Source organism: Capsella rubella, unplaced genomic scaffold, assembly GCF_000375325.1.
Source record: "Capsella rubella cultivar Monte Gargano unplaced genomic scaffold, Caprub1_0 scaffold_3, whole genome shotgun sequence".
Lineage (NCBI taxonomy): Eukaryota > Viridiplantae > Streptophyta > Magnoliopsida > Brassicales > Brassicaceae > Capsella > Capsella rubella.
The window spans coordinates 13,318,375-13,337,778 of NW_006238921.1; the positions used below are offsets into that span (position 1 = coordinate 13,318,375).

The window sequence follows — 19,404 nt, forward strand, 5'->3', positions numbered from 1 at the left end:
TCTTTATTTTAAATAATTTAGTGTTTTAACTTTAGAATTTAGGGTTTCATAGGTTAGATTACGATTTTGGATTTAAAATCAAAGGTTTAAATGTTTTTAAAAAACTAATAATAATATTTTTCTAATATTTACATTACATTTCAGACTAGATAATTAATTCTGACTTTTATTTTTTTTATGTGTCAAATTTGAAAGAATCATTTTTGGCTTGTAAGGAAATGGAATCCATCGTTTTAATATTGGAAGTGATTCTAATCTTGTTACTGTTAATATTCCAAACTCCAAAGCCTTGAATATATAAATAATGGACCAATAATAATTTTGACATATGGGCTTTCAATTCATAAAAATATTATTAAAAAAATCTCATCGAAATTCAAATAAAGTGGTCTAAATATTATTCAAATCGTTTTAACATGTGTTGGATCTCAATGAGCCAGTCAAGGTTCATAATAAAGTCTTTATTAAGCAGCGTCGGAGGAGGTTTCTTACTTGGATCTGTTCTCTCTAATCCTCCTTCTCTAGCCACCGCGTCTTCTTCTTCCTCCGCCGCCGCCGTCGATATGGGAACTCACAAAACCAAGGTTTGCATCGTCGGAAGTGGTCCAGCTGCACACACGGCGGCGATTTATGCAGCTAGGGCGGAGCTTAAGCCTCTTCTCTTCGAAGGATGGATGGCTAACGATATCGCTCCCGGAGGTCAGTTAACTACAACCACCGACGTCGAGAACTTCCCTGGGTTCCCTGAAGGTATCCTCGGTGCTGAGATCGTTGAGAAATTCAGGAAGCAATCGGAGAGGTTCGGTACTGAGATTTTCACCGAAACGGTTCACAAAGTTGATTTCTCATCGAAGCCGTTTAAGATATTCTCTGATTCGAGAACTGTTCTCGCTGATGCTGTGATCATTTCGACTGGAGCTGTGGCGAAACGTCTTAGCTTCACTGGATCTGGTGAAGGTGATGGTGGTTTTTGGAATCGTGGTATCTCCGCGTGTGCTGTTTGCGACGGAGCTGCTCCGATTTTTAGGAATAAGCCTCTTGTGGTTATTGGTGGTGGTGATTCGGCTATGGAGGAAGCTAATTTCCTCACTAAGTATGGATCTAAGGTTTATATTATCCATAGAAGGGATACGTTTAGGGCGTCTAAGATTATGCAGCAGAGAGCTTTGTCTAACCCTAAGATTGAAGTGATTTGGAACTCTGCGGTGGTGGAAGCGTATGGAGATGAAAGTGGACGTGTTCTTGGTGGATTGAAGGTGAAGAACGTTGTTAGTGGAGAGGTTTCTGATCTTAAGGTGTCTGGATTATTCTTTGCTATTGGTCATGAGCCAGCGACGAAGTTTTTGGATGGGCAGCTTGAGCTTGATGAAGATGGTTATGTTGTGACCAAGCCTGGTACTACAAAGACCAGCGTGGTCGGTGTATTCGCTGCTGGAGATGTTCAAGACAAGAAGTATAGACAGGCCATCACTGCTGCAGGAACTGGTTCGTTCTCCAACTTTTCTTTTTACATTTCTGCAAAATGAGTTAGCTCTTCTTTGAAATCATGACTGGAATCTATCAGAGTATCTGATATTACTTGCCGCCTTATAGCATAATGCTATGAGGAGTAGTTAGGCATATCGTTAAGTGAACAATTGTTTATCTGTTTATGATACTTGTTTGATTGATCTGTTAATAGGAGTCAGGTTTTTTAAAGTCGTAGCCTTTATATGATGAAGTCTTAAGTGGCTTGCTTTGTATATCATTTGATTACATAACAGAGTATTAGAGGCATGCTTTTGTTGGATTTGTGTATGCTATAGATTGGTCTTGTGTTTGCTGTCAAAGATTATGTACCCTATATCTCATTATCCGTAGAAGACCAGTACTGCTCATTAATTGTTCTTAGTTGGTGTCTTGAGATGAATAGTAAAATGTAGGTATAGTATTTGATAGTTAAGTGAACTATTGTTTATCTGTTTAGCGTAACTGTTTTATTGATCTGTTCAAAAGGAGTCAGCTTTTGAAAGCCATTAGCTTCATTTGAACCCTTTAGTGTTCTCCTCTCCAGTCCTTTTCATTTGGTAGTTAGGTGTTTTGATAGCATGCAAAGGAAGTTAAACTGTTTCAAGTATATCGTTTATAAGAACTGTTAATCTAAATGTTCTCTTGCTACGATGTTCTCTTGCACGGCATGGTGTGTGGTCTTTGAACTCTAGCCGATCTAAAGTGATTGCGTGTTTACGTGAAACCCATTTTGCAAAACCATTCCAGAGAATGATTTACCTTCAAATGTTTCTTATCTTTTTGTATGGTTTCATGAATAAGAAAGAACAAGTTTAATAAACAAGTTACGGATGGTGCAGGGTGCATGGCGGCATTGGACGCAGAGCATTACTTACAGGAGATTGGATCTCAGGAGGGTAAGAGTGATTAGAGAAGGTGTAGGAGAAAGAATCCATTTATAAGTTTCTCGCCCTCTCCCCTTATTTGCTTTGTCATTTTCAAAACCAATAAAAGAAGATTGAAGATTTGAGTAGAGTTATTTGCGTTTGCTTGCAGTTGGATTTTGTGCCAAGCTGTAAACTCTTTAATTTTCACAGCTTTGGACCAATTATATGTTCCTCAAGCGAGAGGACTTTTATAATGTCTTTGGCTTCAATGGTTTTAAGGTTTATATGAAATTGTAATTTGAGTTTCGCATCGAAGTGGGATCATAGAATAAGAAGAGACTAGAAAAAATCGATTGTTTAGACACATAACCATGTGATTATGTTCTTCGAATCTTATCGATTTGCAGCTCTCCCTACTCTTCTTATTTTTCGTTCAGATTTCATAATTAGGGGAGGAGGTAGCATAGATATATGAGGGTCAATTGACGCTGGTGAATTTTTCAAATTCAATGAATTTTTAGGGAAAAATAAATTGATCCTTGTAATATAACACAACTGACCCTTATAAATTTTTTTAATAACACAATTAATCATTATAATTTGTTTTTGACCCTCATAATCCGATTTCCTAACTCCGCCAAAATACCACAAAACAAACCATAAACTTTCCGATCTTCAAAACTAAATTTTAAATAATAAAGTTTATCCTTAAAACCTATATACATTAATACATACAAGTACAAGATACCGCATGTCGAAAAATGTACGTCGGAGAGAAATGATCTCTTCCCAAACAAATAAGTTGTAAATCTATGTTGCTCTAAAAATGAAGAAAATTTGGTCTACAACATACTTTTTCTTATATATTATATCTTCTTAGTCATCAAATAACCGTAACCACAATATTGTAACTGTAATCATATTTAACGATTGTTTTAACTTTGCGTTAAGAATGATTAGAGCCAAAAAAAATAAAAATCTCTATCTTAACTGAATATAAATTTCTTATCTTAATAATATGACCCTACTAAAACCTTAAGGCCCACCTAAACCACAGTTTTCTTTATAAATACTCATTAACGTTCTAATAAAAAGTTACAATTTATATATGAGATGGATCATATTGGCGATATTTACGCAAACCCTAAGCCTCTTCTTCGGCGTGAGTCTGATGAAGATAAGGAGCCCCAATTCTCAATGATGGAGACATCCGCATACATTGCTCTTCGAAGATATTTCGGTGTTTAGTTTTCAAACTTTAGTTTTTTTTTTGTTTTGTGATTAGCGTTTGGAGATATAAATCTCGAAATTTGTAATAAGCTATGTATTCGGCCTCTTGATTTAATATAATACCATAAATTTTATTTAAAAAATTTGGAACGACAATCTTTATATATTTTTTTTTACAAATATTACACCTTCATTTACCTTTTATATATATATTTGTCTTTCTTTCGCACATCAATTGATTATTATTTTTTAACTTTAATATATAATAATGACTAGATAGGACATGCGTAAAAATGGGAGTTAATATTTAATGTAATTTATCGATAATAATTGAAATGTTAGTGATAACATATACATGTTTTTAAATTTTATCTTGTTATTTTTTAAAGTTGAATTTCAACCTAAAATATTTAAATTTTCAATACAATTGAAGCATATATACAACAACAAAAAGTTAAATAAATGATCAACAACAGCAAAAAGTTACAGTTGGAATTATGAGTAGCCTAATTTGATCAGATTAACCACAAAAATAAATAGTATCACACAATATATAAGTTGAGAATAACGTCAGTGTCTCTGTCTTGCGAATAAAAAAGTCAAACCTTCTTTTTATTTGGTAAATTAGCAGTTTCATCACTCGTTTGTGTGTCAAATGTCTTAATACGTAATTAACTTTGCTAATGTAACTTCCACCGACTTAAATGAGATGAGTTACAAACTTACTATAATTAAACTTAAGATTTTTTTTCTTGGTCAACATGACACACACAAGTAACTACACCATGTGAAATTGTGAATGCATATGGCCAATTACACAATCTATTCTTTTGATTTATTTACGTAATTATCAGAATATGTTTTAGTGTACTTGTGGTTTTTAATTAATCTCACAATAAATATAGTCAAATGAATAAAAAAAAACCAATTCTTTTGTCAATTAACTTACGTTGTACAACATAGTAATTAATTAAGAAGCACCAACTTAAGTTTGATGATCGCTACGTTAGTATCTTCTTTAATTTGTTTTTCGTATATCTCTCCCTTAACTCATGATCACACGAAGCAAGTGTCAAAGATCTTTGTTATGGTTTCTAATGTTCCACGGCGGAGCTACAGCCACCACTGAACCTCCCTCCGGCGGGAAACAGCTCTCTCAGACACCCACTTGGGCTGTTGCCATCGTCTGCACCTTTCTCATCCTCATTTCTCATCTTCTTGAAAAGGGTCTTCAAAGACTCGCCAACGTATGCTTTTTTTAATCTTCTTTCTTGTCTTACAAGTCTTCTTGTTCAAACACTCCTTTGTCTGAAACATCTTCTAATTGTTTCCTCAGTGGCTATGGAAAAAGCAAAAAAACTCTCTCCTTGAAGCCTTAGAGAAAGTCAAAGCCGGTAAGTTAACATACATAGCATAATGCTATTAGCATTGGTTGTCTTGTCTTAAAAAGCTTATTGGTTTGGTTTTTGAAATGGTCATTGATTCTATACAGAGCTAATGATCCTTGGATTCATTTCATTGTTACTCACTTTTGGAGAAACATATATTCTCAAGATATGTGTTTCTCGAAAGGCTGCTCTTTCTATGTTACCTTGTTCATCTGAAGACGCAGAGATTTTCCAAAATCTTGCTCCATCTCTTAGTATACGTCTTTCGGCTGCTGGTGATACACCTGTGAGTTGTAAACAAGGATCAGACCCACTCATAACATTGAAAGGCTTGCACCAACTTCACATCTTGTTGTTCTTCTTGGCCATCTTTCATATCCTCTATAGTTTAATCACCGTCATGCTTAGCAGGCTCAAGGTACGCGATAGATCTAGTTCTGATCGATAGAAACTGTGTTTGATTGAGTTAATGAATGTTTCATTTTGTATTGGCTTTTGTGGCAGATTCGTGGATGGAAAAAATGGGAGCAAGAGACATTATCTCATGACTATGAGTTCTCTATTGGTACTTTCAAAGCCCTTAAAGTTATATTCTATTTTACAGACTTACATTTGTTAGTTTTTGTGGTGTAGATCAATCAAGACTTAGGCTCACTCATGAGACTTCTTTTGTGAGAGAACATACAAGTTTCTGGACAACAGTTCCCTTCTTCTTTTACGTCGTAAAGAAACCATTTCTCTCCTTCTCCATCTCTCTTCCAAAATGCGTCAAAACGTTCTTGATTTGATTAGTCTGAGATCTTTTGGTTACAGGGATGCTTCTTAAGACAGTTCTTTGTATCCGTAGGAAGAACCGAGTACTTGACTCTGCGCCATGGATTCATCTCTGTGAGATTTATAATCTTGCATCTTTCCATTTCATTCTCTCATAATCTTGATATGTGTTACTAATAGTGTTCTGTTCCAGGCCCATTTAGCCCCGGGAAGAAAGTTTAACTTCCAGAGATACATCAAAAGATCTCTCGAGGACGATTTCAAGTTGGTAGTTGGAATAAGGTTACAACACAATCAAATGCAGATGACACTGTGCTTCCTAATCTGGTCTTATATAACTGTTTCTAACAATTGTTTTTGCTCTGCAGTCCAGTTCTTTGGGCATCATTTGTGATCTTCTTGCTGCTTAATGTTAATGGTGAGCTATAATAACTATCTTTAAATTCATTTTCAGTTCATATACTGAGATATTTCTTTCCAGGCTGGAGAACACTGTTTTGGGCATCGATACCTCCAGTGCTCGTAAGACAATCTGACTCTCTCTAATATACAAAGCTTCTTGGAAGTTTCTTGAAAAACAATAAGTCCTTTTGCAGATAATTCTAGCTGTTGGAACAAAGCTTCAAGCGATTATGGCAACAATGGCGCTAGAAATCGTGGAGACACACGCGGTAGTTCAGGGGATGCCTCTAGTGCGAGGCTCAGATCGATACTTTTGGTTCGATTATCCGCAACTGCTTCTTCATCTTATCCACTTTTCCTTGTTTCAGGTAATAACGTTAATATGAAAGCATCTGCTTCTTGATTTTATCTTGAGCTAGCATGTTTTTGCTGATTATGTCTTCTATTAATACTAGTGTCTCTCTTAATACTTTGTATTATGCAGAATGCTTTCCAGATAACACACTTCTTCTGGATATGGGTGGGTAAAAACAATGAGTCTCTTCTAAGTTCAACATTTTGGAGTGTTACTACTTAGTAACATATATATTTGGCATTTGCAGTATTCTTTTGGGTTAAAATCATGCTTCCATAAAGATTTTAATCTTGTGGCCACCAAACTCTTCCTATGGTAAAAAGTCGTTTGTTATGTTCCTAATTAGTATTATGGAGAAGAAGTATTAAGAACATATGTATGGTATGTGCAGCCTAGGAGCTTTGATCTTATGCAGCTACATTACTCTCCCTTTGTACGCCCTCGTTACTCAGGTAACTTGTAAACCTTAGTTTTCTATTGATCATACTCTATAGTCTATCTAAATGATCTCTTGAAATAGAGACTAATGAAGTTAAATGGTGTGTTGAGCAGATGGGTTCACACATGAAGAAAGCAGTGTTTGATGAGCAAATGGCAAAGGCATTGAAGCAATGGCACAAAGACATCAAACTGAAGAAAGGCAAAGCGAGGAAGCTCCCAAGCAAAACACTTGGTAGTTCAGAGAGTTTCAGCCTCTCATCCTCTTCTTTTGCAACCACTCTTCACCGTTCCAAGACCACTGGTCACTCTTCTAACGTTAAATACTTTAAGCAAGAAGATGAAGAAGACGAAGAAATGTCGTCTGATCTTGAAGCAGCTGGGGTAGATTAGGATGATATTCAATTCCACCAAGCTCTTAGCTAGCTCTTTCTTAGCTTTTGTTATATACACTTCAAAGTTAGCACGAAACGGTTTCGTTTATTAACTTGTATTTTGATCAGAAAACAATAGTCGTACTCGTACAAGTTTTTTTATAATGTGTTACACCATGCTTAGAGTTATTTAATAACTTGACCTACAAGTTATTTTACAATATAAGAATAGATCAACAATTTGTTTTAACAATAAAAAAAGGTACATAAATGTTAATGTGTGTTATAAACCATCGGAATTATTACATGCGTAGATCTCTAATTTTTGTAAGTATAAAATAAAGTGAAAATGAAGAACTCCATTTTCAGAAAAAAAGATATTATAAAACTATCTAAAATTTATTAAAATAATCTCAACATATTTCAAAATTATTAATTAATATAATTAAATTTATATCTAGATCAGACACTATAATCAAGATATTCGGATCCATATATGTTTTTCCCGAATGCGTAAAATTTACTATTTTGGATTCGGATCCAATGTTCTCAAAAAAAAAAAAAAAAAAAAAATCCATACATTAGTGGATCATGTTCACCAAATTATTTATATGATCACGTCAATACTTAATTATTGTTTACGTCCATCTTATTAACATAAACAAAATTATCATTAACTTAAACAGACAAGACAAGGACGCGAGTTGATGATAGAGAGAGATCATAGTGACCTTCTCAATTAAATTAATCATAATAATATATTTTCGAATTATTTAATTCGATTATTTTAATGCAGTTTGAGTCAGAGAGAGAGACGACGACGAAGAAGAAGAAAAGAACTGACGAAGAAGAAAGAATGAGAAGACGAAGAAGAAGACGAAAGAAAGAGAAAACCAACAAAAAAATATGGAAACCCATGAATAATATCTCTGTTTCTTCATAAAAAAATCAAATCTTTTTGCAGAGAAACCATGGAGAAACGTTTTGATTCCAAGGACAAGGTTGTGGAAGAGATCATGAAGATTCATAGATCTCTTCCATCTAGACCAGAGATCGAAGATGTCGAAACCGCAACTTCTCTGGTTCAAAACGTTGAGGAAGAAGATCGAATTCGCTTAGAAGACATTGATGATGAACACAAGATGATTCAAAACTCTGGTGTTCCTAAGGAGCTTTTCAATGTGTTGAAGGAGATGAGGAGAAGTCTTGTTCATTTCCAGAGCAAAGAACAGAGGAGAGAAGCGAATAAAATTCTCGATCTGGAATCTGTACACGTTGTGTTCGACGAATTGATTCAGAGAGCTTCGAATTGTATTGCTTCTCCTAATGGCATGACCACCACTACCATTTCTGTGCCTCGGTCTGTTCCGGTTCCTGTGCCGGCGTCGGTTGTTTCTTCTGATCAGGGTCTTGTCAAGTCAAAGGAGATGTTAACGCGTGATGATATGTTTGTGAAGAAAGAGAGATCTTCGTTTTATAATGATGGGTTGTTGGCTCCTCGGAAGCCTCAGGTTTTGGATTCAACACTTATGGCTAAGAGAGTCATCGGTGAGTTTCATTTGAAATGTCTGTTAGATTTGGAATCTGATGTTGTGATTCGTTTAGAACGTTTCCATGATTCGTTTGCTTTCCAATGGTATCATCATTATTTTGTGTACTATTTGCCATAAAATGTTTTTGATTTTTGGATAGATCCATAGTGTTTTCATGTGGGTTTAGTTTGCTTTTCCCCAATGGAGGGAAACTGTAGTGTAATCATTATAATGTAGGCCATGGAAAAGTGTTTGGACTCGAAATGTTTTAACTTTTTGATAGAATCAAAGCTTTGAGATTCATGTGTTTAGATAGTTTTCCAATGGAGTCTGTTTGTCTCTAATTGTAGTGGAATCATTATTATATATGTGCAGGCCATGAAGGGGAGAAGTTGAGTCTCATAAAACTTGCTAGTTTGATTGAAGTATCGGCCAAGAAAGCTACTCAGGAGCTTAATCTGCAGCACAAGCTGATGGATCAGCTTGAATGGCTTCCAGATTCTATAGGCAAGTTATTGAGTCTGGTTAGGCTAGATTTGTCTGAGAATTGCATCATGGTACTACCGGAAACCATAGGAGGGCTTTTGTCCTTGACGAAGCTTGATTTGCATTCAAATAGAATTGGTCAGCTCCCTGAGTCTATAGGAGATTTGGTATACTTGGTCAACCTGAATCTTAGTGGAAACCAGTTATCATCTCTTCCACCAGCATTTAGTAGATTGATACATCTCGAGGAACTTGATCTGAGCTCTAACAGCCTCTCCACTCTCCCTGAATCTATCGGTTCTCTTGTGAGCCTAAAGAAGCTCGATGTTGAAACAAATAATATCGAAGAGATTCCGCATAATATCTCTGGTTGTTCTTCCTTGAAAGAACTCCGTGCAGATTACAACAGACTTAAAGCTCTTCCAGAAGCTGTTGGGAAGTTATCGACCTTAGAGATTCTGACTGTCCGTTACAACAACATTCGGCAGCTACCCACAACAATGTCCTCCATGGCTAACCTCAAAGAGTTAGATGTGAGTTTCAACGAGCTTGAATCAGTACCAGAGAGCTTATGTCATGCCAAAACACTTGTTAAGCTCAACATTGGGAACAACTTTGCCAACCTAAGATCACTCCCAGGGTTGATAGGCAACCTTGAGATGCTAGAAGAGCTTGATATGAGCAATAACCAGATCCGTTTCCTTCCATATTCTTTCAAAACGCTTTCACAGCTGCGCATTCTTCACACACAGCAAAACCCCCTTGAAGAACTTCCAAGAGATATAACCGAAAAGGGCGCACAGGTTCTTTCTTTTCTCAGTTGTTTTTGTCTGTAGATTAAGGAGTTTGTCGTTTATGTCAGTCATGGATGATTGATTCAAGCTCTTTGCTATCATCTCAGGCCGTGGTTCAATTCATGAATGATCTCGTAGAGGCAAGAAACACCAAATCTCAAAGAAGTAAGCCGAAAAAGAGCTGGGTTAACAGTATTTGCTTTTTATGCAAGTCCACCAAATAGAGAAAACAGAGCAGCATGGCAATCCTCTAAACCACTCTGAAAAAATCTGACCTTTTGTCATCATCAGGTAGATTTTCATGTTTCAGGTAAACTCTGTTATAACCGATGGCAGGACAGAAGAGTCCTGCCGTGTTCACGACAGTTCACACCATCCATTCCTTTATTCATAATCACATGTTCGTCACAAATTTGTTTCAAATCACTCTTTGTATACTGGTGTTTGTTTATACCTCTCGATCAGGACTGGATCATAAAGACAATGTAATTCAATTTGTGAATCTCTATGTGATTACTGATGCAACTAGTTAATGTAAACTTCAGTGATACAATAGTCAACTACTTCTTGATCAATAGGAATTTAAACTATTTAAAACATTTGTTCCATTCCGAGAAACATGAACAAGATTATGACATTTTACGACAAAACACGTAAGGCTAAGATTATGACCTTTATATATGAAATTTACAAATGTTATTTCTAAGAAACCGAAGAATGCCATAATAAAAGCTGAAAATTTGGATTTATTCGCTTTATATCTAATCATATCTATCTAGAAATTAATCACTTAATAATCGTGTTTTGTTTATTTTGAAAGGTAAGTTTATACATTTTTTTTTTTTCAAACTCTTATTTTTCCAGTCTGTAATCCTCTAATTTATTTTTGATTTGTTTTTCAGAATTATAAAACGATCTCTTTAAAATCTTGTGGCTATATGTGTAGTTTCCTTTTTATAAACTCTCGACATGTCAAAACATAAGATAAATAATGATTTGAATTTTAACGGGTGGAAGATTAATTATAAAACGATCTTGGGAATGCTTTAAAATCTTGTTTCTTTTTTATAAACTCTCCACGTGTCAAAACATGATAGGTAATGATTTGAATTTTAAGAGTTAATGATTTTGTAACGGGTGGAAGATTTAACGGGTGGAAGATTAATTAAACAAGGTAGTCTTTGAACAATATAAATCAAATACTCTCCTTGTTCAGAAAAAAAAAATAAAAAAAATCAAAGTCTCGTTTTCGCTCTCTCTGGGTTCATCTCCATTCTCAAAAGGATCGTTGCTTCAAAAATCTTCCGATTGTGCAAACAATCAGGTATACTACACTTTTCTCAACTTTAGTTTTAGATTCATCTATAGCTTTCTTTACTTTAATCGATTGGGGGAAAAAGTAATTAGCGATGTAGAATTTGGTTTGACGATGTGAATCTCTTCATGTTGAGAAAACCCTAGCGGTTTTTAGGAATTTTGAAGCCGATTTTAAAGTTTTGTTGGTTCTTCGTGTTATTTATTTTGTTCGTCTTTGATTACAAGATTCAGAACTAAGAACTATAGTGATTATTCTATCCAGATCTGATTCTTTACTCTGAGCAATTCAGGGAAAATATAATTTAAGAATTTGGTTTTGACGATGTATGTCTGGTTCATGTTGAGAAAACCCTAACGGTTTTAGGAATTTTGAAGCCGATTTCAAAGTTTTTTTGGTTTTGTCGTGATGTTAATTTTGTTCATTCGTTGATTACAAGATCAAGATTAAGAACGATAGTGATCTTATTATATGCAGATATATCTATTTGTGTTCATTTCACTATATTTGTCTCGTGAGTTATCTATTTTTCTATGTTAATCACTAGGACTTGCATCTTATTGTGTGTTCTCGTCTGATTCTGCAAGAAATCTTAATTTCAAGTACCATATTATTAAGGAATGTGAGATTATATTTGTGTGTTTGGGTGTTGTCGTGTAAAATCTCTGTGTTGAACTTATTTTGGACTTGTATTAAGTTCTTTTGTTTCCTCAGTGTTATGAGTGTTCTGAATGTTTTCTTTCTTTGACTCAGTTTAGCAATCACTGACATCAGTTAATAAGTTATTCACTTAGTTAAGTTATGTTTCAATAATTTTGTATGTATAAGTGTTCAAGTTACTGATGATAACTATATACATTGGGTCCATAAGTTAGTCAAATGATCCAGTTGGTTTCTTTGTATGTTATTCACACTATGTTTAAACTCTCTCTTTGTTACTAATAATTTTTTTGTTTTTTTGTTTTTTGTTTTGCTTTCAAGCGAAGGAATGGATCCTGAAGCTCTATAAAACAATTTTTCTGGAGATCCATTCAGAAATAAGAAGTAAGATTTCTTGTTCTCTCTCTCTTTCTCTCTTTTTCCAAAAAAATAGAGACAGACAAGTCCTCTATTTTGGCTTGTTCTGCAAATATTTAACATGCTTAGCAGGTTGGCCTCGTCAATTCTTGTTAGATATGATCCTAAAAGCACAAAACACGCTCAAACGTAATTCATATACACATCTACACACAAATTCAAACATAAAACACAAGACAAACAAAACACGCTCAAACATAATTCAAACACACATGACACATCTCAAACACACATGACACATCTCAACACAAACTCAAACAGAAAACACGCTCAAACAAAACACGCTCAAACACACATGACACATCTCAACACAAACTCAAACAGAAAACATAGGACAAACAAAACACGCTCAAACACAGAAAAGCATGACACAAACACACATGTAAACGCAAATTCATCAAACACACATATGAACGCCTCAAATTCATTTACATATTCACTGTCACGAATTTTGCTTTGAGCTCGTTGTTTTCTCTCAATAATTAGACACTTTATTTACTTTCTTAATAAGTGTGTAACCTCGATTTTCTTTTTGTTGATCATGTGCAACTACTGCCAAAGCAAAATTCAACCAGACAACAAATTTAGCAAGGTATGTGGTTTATATAGTATTTATCTGAATTAAATGACAATTAAGTTGTTTAGGGCTTCTTATGTATACAAGTTTTTCTAATAACATGATTTTTGTTAACCTAGGGGTTTCAGTGTCAAGTTCAGCCTTAGTCTATTCTGGAGAGTAAGTTTGGCTTTCTCTTTTGTTTTTAGTTGTGTGTAACTGTTTTCTAGTTAGGCGTGGATTTGGCTTTTCGACTTTGATTCAGTTATTTGGCTCAGGTTTGGTGAAGTTGGAGGGCATCATGCATGTAACCTCATCAAAATAACAAGTACGAGTAAGCAACTAAACGGTGCCAGCCACTACTCAAGATGGTTATGGGTTTTATTTTTTACTGTATTTTGAGTTTTCCTTGGTTTCAGAAGAACATATATTTAGGAACAAAAAGGTTTGAAGACCATCTAGTCAGCAGCAATGAAAAGGTTAACCAGGTTTATCAAACATGTGAATTACTAGAAATTTTGAGAACAGTGGAGGTCAATGCGTATGATGTAGTACTTTTATGGTTCCAGATGTTCAAATAATATGCAAAACAGACGTACTAATTTACATCTTCTTTTGGGCTTCCCCTGTGGAACAACAGATTGTATTCCCTGAAGATCAGCTTTTGCAAAGACTGGTCACTCCATCGCTTGCTCAGAAATATGAAGAACTATACCGTCAAAATGGGGTTAAGTTTGTCAAGGTAAGATATTAACCCTCATCGATGCATTAGAGTCTTAAACTGAAACATTTGCTTTCCTGCGAACCTAAGAATTTCAAAAGCACAGTGAGTAAACTTAAGTTTCTCTTTCGTTGGCACAGGGAGCTTTGATAAATAACTTGGAAGCCGGTTCGGATGGTTGTGTATCAGCTGTTAAGCTCGCTGATGGGTGTACAGTTGAGGTAGACAAGGTATAGTTGTAGTTTAGCTTCACTTTTTTCTTTCTCAACTGATGCCACTTGATGTATCAATCCTTAAGCTGCATATATTTTGAGAACAATGGAGCTTGATGCGTCTGATCGAGTACTTCTATGCTTCCTAGTGCATTTGCTTTCCACATCGATGCATTAGAGTCTTAAACTGAAGCTTTTGCTTTCCTGCGAACCTAAGAATTTCAAAAGCACTGTGAGTAAACTTAAGTTTCTCTTTCTTTTGAACAGGGAGCTTCGATAAATAACTTGGAAGACGGTTCGGATTGGTGTGTATCAGCTGTTAAGCTCGCTGATGGGTATAAAATTGAGGCATACAAGGTATATTTGTAGTTTATCTTCACTTTTTTCTTTCTCAACTGATGCCACTTGATGTATCCATCCTTAAGCTGCATAGGTTTTGAGAGAGGAGCTTGATGCGTCTAATCAAGTACTTCTATGCTTCCTAGTGCATATTCTCTCTAGTTTCTGCAAATCATTATTTCAGGTACCATATTTTGAGTTTATATTTGTGTTTTGGGTGTTGTCGTGTGTAATTTCAGTGTTATGCGTGTTTGTGTCTTCTGAATATGAGTGTGTTCTTTGACTCAGGTTTATCATTCACTGTCATCAGTTAATTAGTTATTCACTTAGTGGGTTATGTTTCAATAATCTTTTATGTATAAGTGTTCAAGTTATGTGTAAATTGTAGAAATAACTATATTTGATTGCTGAATGTGTTTGTTTGAAGAGAACAACACCTATCTATATACATTGGGTTCATAAGTTAGTCAAATGATCCAGTTTATTGTTGGTTTCGTTTTATGTTATTCACACTATGTTTAAACTCTCTCTTTGTTACTAATATTTTTTTTGTTTATTTTTTTGCTTTCAAGCGAAAGGACCGGATCCCGAAGCTCTAAAAACAAATTTTCTGGAGATCCATTCACTAGGCAATAACAAATAAAAGTAAGATTTCGTGTTCTCTCTCTCCCTCTCTCTCCCTCTCTCCACAAAAATGAGACAGACAAGTCCTCTGTTCTGGCTTGTTCTGCAAATATTTAACATGTTTAGCCTCGTCAATTCTTATTAGATATGATCCTAAAAGCACAAAACACAACACACTCAAACGTAATTCAGATACATCTACACACAAATTCAAACAGAAAACACAAGACAATCAAAGCATGCTCAAACATAATTCAAACACACATGACACATCTAAACACAAGACAAACAAAACACGCTCAAACACAATTCAAACACACATGACACATCTAAACACAAATTCAAATAGAAAACATAAGACAAACAAAACACGCTCAAACTTAATTCAAACACAGAAAAGTAAGACACAAACACACATATAAACGCCTCAAATTCAAATAGAAACATAACACAAACAAAACACATTCACTTACATATTCATTGTGGTGAATTTTGCTTTTGAGCTCATTGTTTTTTCTTAAATTTTAAAGCATCTATTTTTATGTGGTTGTTTCTCAATAGTTAGACACTTTATTTACTTTTAAATTTAAGTCAAGTGTTAACCTCGATTTTCTTTTTGTTGATCATGTGCAACTACTGTCAAAGCAAAATTCAACCACACTACATATTTTGCAAGGTATGTGGTTTATATAGTAGTTATCTGAATTAAATGACAATTAAGTTTCGGGCTTCTGATGTATGCAAGTTTTTTTAATAACATGATTTTTGTAAACCTAGGGGTTTCAGTGTCAAGTTCAGCCTTAGTCTATTCTGGAGAGTAAGTTTTGCTTTCTCTTTTGTTTTTAGATATGTGTAACAGTTTTCTAGTTAGGCATTGATTTGGCTTTTCGGCTTTGATTCAGTTAGTTGCCTCAGGTTTGTTATCAGTGTCACTATGAGCTAAAACATCACTAAATGATTGCATTATAATGTGCGTAGGATAACATTTTTTTGACTCTTGTAGAGAGATTGTCGCAAACACCTTGGAGAATCTCATAAACATGAGACAGCCAATATAATTCCTCAGTAATTTTAGCTAAGGTAATAACATTCTTTATCATGCTTCAAGTACGAGTAAGAAACCAAATGTTGCCAGCCACTACTCTAGATGCTTATGGGTTCTACTTTTATTTGTATTTTGAGTTTTCCTTGGTTTCAGAACAGCATATATTTAGGAACAAAAAGGTTTGAAAACCATCCAGTCAGCAGCAATGAAGAAGGTAGGTTTATCAAACATTTGAATTACTAGAGATTTTAAAAACAGTGGAGGTCGATGCGTAGGATCTAGTACTTTTATGCTTTGAGATGTTCAAATAACATGCAAAACATATGTACTAATTTACATATGCTTTTGGGCTTCCCTTGTGGAACTATAGATTGTATTCCCTGAAGACCAGCTTTTGCAAAGACTGTTCACTCCATCACTTGCTCAGAAATATGAAGAACTATACCGTCAAAATGGGGTTAAGTTTGTCAAGGTAAAATATCAACCCACATCGATTCATTAGAGTCTTAAATTGAAGCCTTTGCTTTCCTACGAACCTAGGAATCTCAAAAGCACAATGAGTAAACTTAAGATTCTCTTTCTTTTGAACAGGGTGCTTCGATAAATAACTTGGAAGCCGGTTTGGATGGGCGTGTGTCAGCTGTTAAGCTCTCTGATGGGTGTCAATTGAGGGAGACACGGTACAGTTATCTATTAGTGATATTCTTTACTCTATTCAGATTTAATACCTAACAAGATTTATCCATCCTTAAGCCGCAAATATCTTGAGAACAGTGGTGCTCGATGCGTCTAATCAAGTAGTTTTATGTTTTCTGGTGCTTATTCTCTCTACTTTTCTAGAAGTTTTGGGCTGACCACTTCAAGATGCAAATGACAGACAGACTCAAAGACTTCACAAAATGAGATAGGAAATATCGTCTTAATGATACATGTTAAGGTAATCTATCTCAATGTTTCGTATTCTTTTGTTGTACATTTAATTTGTATTTTTGGTTCCATACATTACTCATTACAGTTCTCATGGCTTGTCAAACTATTTGTGTCAATTGTTGCCGGAGACTCTGCAGCAGTCCAACGCCCCAACACACACTTTACATACATGTAAGTTTCTTTTTCTGGAGGCTGTATTCAGTTTTGTATATAGTTTATGGTCTTCTCTAATATATCTATTAGTGTATGCTTTACTCTGTCCAGATTAACTACCTAACAAGAGGTATCCATCCTTAAGCTGCAAAGATTTTGAGAACAGTGGAGCTCGATGCGTCTGATCGAGTACTTCTTTGTTTCCTAGTGCGTATTCTCTCTATTTTTTTAGTTGAATATATGTTTTGGGCTGACAACTTCAAGGTGCAAATGACAGGCTCAAAGGCTTCACAAAATGAGATAGCAAATATCTTCTCAATGATTCACGTTAAGGTAATCTATCTCAATGTTTCGTATTCTTTTGTCGTACATGTAATATGTATTTTTGGTTCCTACATTACTCATTATAGTTCTCATGGTTTTTTAAACTATTTGTGTCAACTGTGGCTGGAGACTTTGAATTACTTAGTTCAAATTAAAGATATGAGCTAGCAGCTCAATTTTGCTCAGGAATACACACTATATACATGTAAGTTTCACTTTTTTGCTGGAGGCTGTAGTCAATTCTGCATTTAGTTTATGTTCTTGTCTAATATATGGTTTGCTCTGTTCAGATTTTCTCCCTAACAAGATGTATCCATCCTTATGTCACAAAGAATCTGAGATCCAAGGGTAAGTGATGAGTAAGGTGAAGTTTTCTCGCTCCTTATGTCTCTTGTATCTTGTCAAAAATTCACAAAAAAACAAAACATCGAAAACAAAAACATACAACACCACCAAACAAAAACAACTTCCCGAAAACATACAACACCACCAAAACAAAAACAACTTCACGAAAACGTACGACACCCCCAAAACAAAAAAACAACTTCACGAAAACGTACGACACCACCAAAACAAAAACAAGAGCAAAGCAATTTACACGAAAATAAAAACTCACGCAAATAAAAATTCACGTGCACAAAATTCACATACACGAAACAAAGGAACGAAAAAAAAAACCTAACAACAATTTATAGCATTCATGACCACGAGAAGTTTATATAATATGATTGTTTACTATACGGTTACATGTAAAATGTTTTACCATTTGAATACTTGTTCCTTTATGATTGTTGACTTGTCGTTGTTTTTAATATACATAAACTTATATTTTTGTTGTTCTCTTGTGCGAGAATTTTGTAAACATTGTTGTTTATTTGATTAATAAAAAGTAAATTAATTGATCAAGCATTTTTTTATTTTTTTCCACAAAATTATATATGGGTTCCTTTGTAAAAATAATATTTGACTGTGAATACCTTTATTAGTAAAAATATTATTTGTACAAAATTTTCAAAATTTGGGACTATTGTGACAATATCAAAAGATTTGGGATCTATTTGAAGAAAGAAATGGAATAATTAATAAAATACGGAAAGATCCGTGGTTTCTTGTAAATACGAAAAGATATATGGCGTAATTCGGTAAATCTCAAAAGATATGGCGTAATTCGGTAAATTACAAAAGTTATAGGGTACTTTAATAAATAAGAAAAGAACTAGGGACGGTTTAATAAATATGAAAAGAACTAGGGACGGTTTAATAAATATGAAAGAACTAGGGACGGTTTAATAAATATGAAAGAACTAGGGACGGTTTAATAAATATGAAAAGAACTAGGGACTGGTTTAATAAATATGAAAAGAACTAGGGACGGTTTAATAAATATGAAAAGAACTAGGGACGGTTTAATAAATATGAAAGAACTAGGGACGGTTTAATAAATATGAAAAGAACTAGGGTCGGTTTAATAAATATGAAAAGAACAAGGGACAGTTTAATAAATATGAAAAGAACTAGGGACGGTTTAATAAATATGGAAAGAACTAGGGACGGTTTAATAAATATGGAAAGAACTAGGGACGGTTTAATAAATATGAAAAGAACTAGGGACGGTTTAATAAATACGAAAAACTTTAGGGACGGTTTAATAAATTCGAAAAGATATTGGGTAGTTTTAATAAATACCAAAAGATCTGAAGTGTTTTTTGTAAACACAAAAGATCTAAAAGACGGTGGTGGAGATAAAAAACGTTAAACATACGCTCGGCTAAATTTGGTTTGTTGTTCCAAGTTTCAACATCAAAAGACAAAAAAATAGTGCGTTGACCAAACCCTTAAATTTTAACTATGAGATCACACAAAAACGCACCGTTACAGCAAATGGGAAGTACATGGGTTTAAGTGTTGTTGTCTCGAGAGAATATTTATCAAAAGTTTTCCATTTTCCGTAACTTGATCT

General features: G+C 34.6%; 3 protein-coding genes and 1 long non-coding RNA gene across 32 annotated transcripts; all 4 read left to right on the plus strand.

Moving 5' to 3' along the window:
• The first annotated feature begins 406 nt into the window (after nt 1-406).
• On the plus strand, nt 407-2,687 carry LOC17891329 (thioredoxin reductase 2). Its single transcript, XM_006297787.2, has 2 exons — nt 407-1,485; nt 2,349-2,687. Exons 1-2 carry the CDS (start codon nt 417-419, stop codon nt 2,417-2,419), a joined length of 1,140 nt encoding a protein of 379 aa, XP_006297849.2. The 5' UTR covers nt 407-416; the 3' UTR covers nt 2,420-2,687.
• A 1,970-nt stretch (nt 2,688-4,657) lies between these two features.
• LOC17892225 (MLO-like protein 7) lies at nt 4,658-7,355 on the plus strand. Its single transcript, XM_006299604.1, has 14 exons — nt 4,658-4,852; nt 4,942-4,999; nt 5,098-5,411; nt 5,498-5,558; nt 5,627-5,715; nt 5,807-5,881; nt 5,961-6,049; nt 6,136-6,185; nt 6,249-6,289; nt 6,364-6,537; nt 6,654-6,689; nt 6,772-6,839; nt 6,916-6,976; nt 7,077-7,355. The coding sequence occupies exons 1-14, from the start codon at nt 4,658-4,660 to the stop codon at nt 7,353-7,355; spliced, it is 1,590 nt and encodes a 529-aa protein (XP_006299666.1).
• An 864-nt stretch (nt 7,356-8,219) lies between these two features.
• On the plus strand, nt 8,220-10,687 carry LOC17893318 (plant intracellular Ras-group-related LRR protein 5). The gene is made up of 3 exons (XM_006297341.2): nt 8,220-8,884; nt 9,244-10,157; nt 10,256-10,687. The coding sequence occupies exons 1-3, from the start codon at nt 8,308-8,310 to the stop codon at nt 10,370-10,372; spliced, it is 1,608 nt and encodes a 535-aa protein (XP_006297403.1). The 5' UTR covers nt 8,220-8,307; the 3' UTR covers nt 10,373-10,687.
• A 693-nt stretch (nt 10,688-11,380) lies between these two features.
• LOC17893617 lies at nt 11,381-18,350 on the plus strand. Of its 29 annotated transcripts, none has more exons than XR_002834763.1 (23): nt 11,381-11,472; nt 12,445-12,507; nt 13,102-13,132; nt 13,237-13,276; nt 13,375-13,424; nt 13,516-13,575; nt 13,737-13,838; nt 13,958-14,047; nt 14,297-14,386; nt 14,463-14,552; nt 14,941-15,013; nt 15,638-15,668; nt 15,770-15,809; nt 15,971-16,072; nt 16,175-16,251; nt 16,408-16,509; nt 16,629-16,717; nt 16,878-16,974; nt 17,053-17,138; nt 17,232-17,309; nt 17,398-17,453; nt 17,574-17,649; nt 17,735-18,350. It is a non-coding gene; the product is annotated as an uncharacterized LOC17893617 (long non-coding RNA). The 29 variants fall into 29 exon arrangements; XR_002834751.1 differs by having other exon boundaries at nt 16,191-16,251; XR_002834742.1 differs by having other exon boundaries at nt 15,996-16,072; nt 16,191-16,251.
• Nucleotides 18,351-19,404: the final 1,054 nt, after the last annotated feature.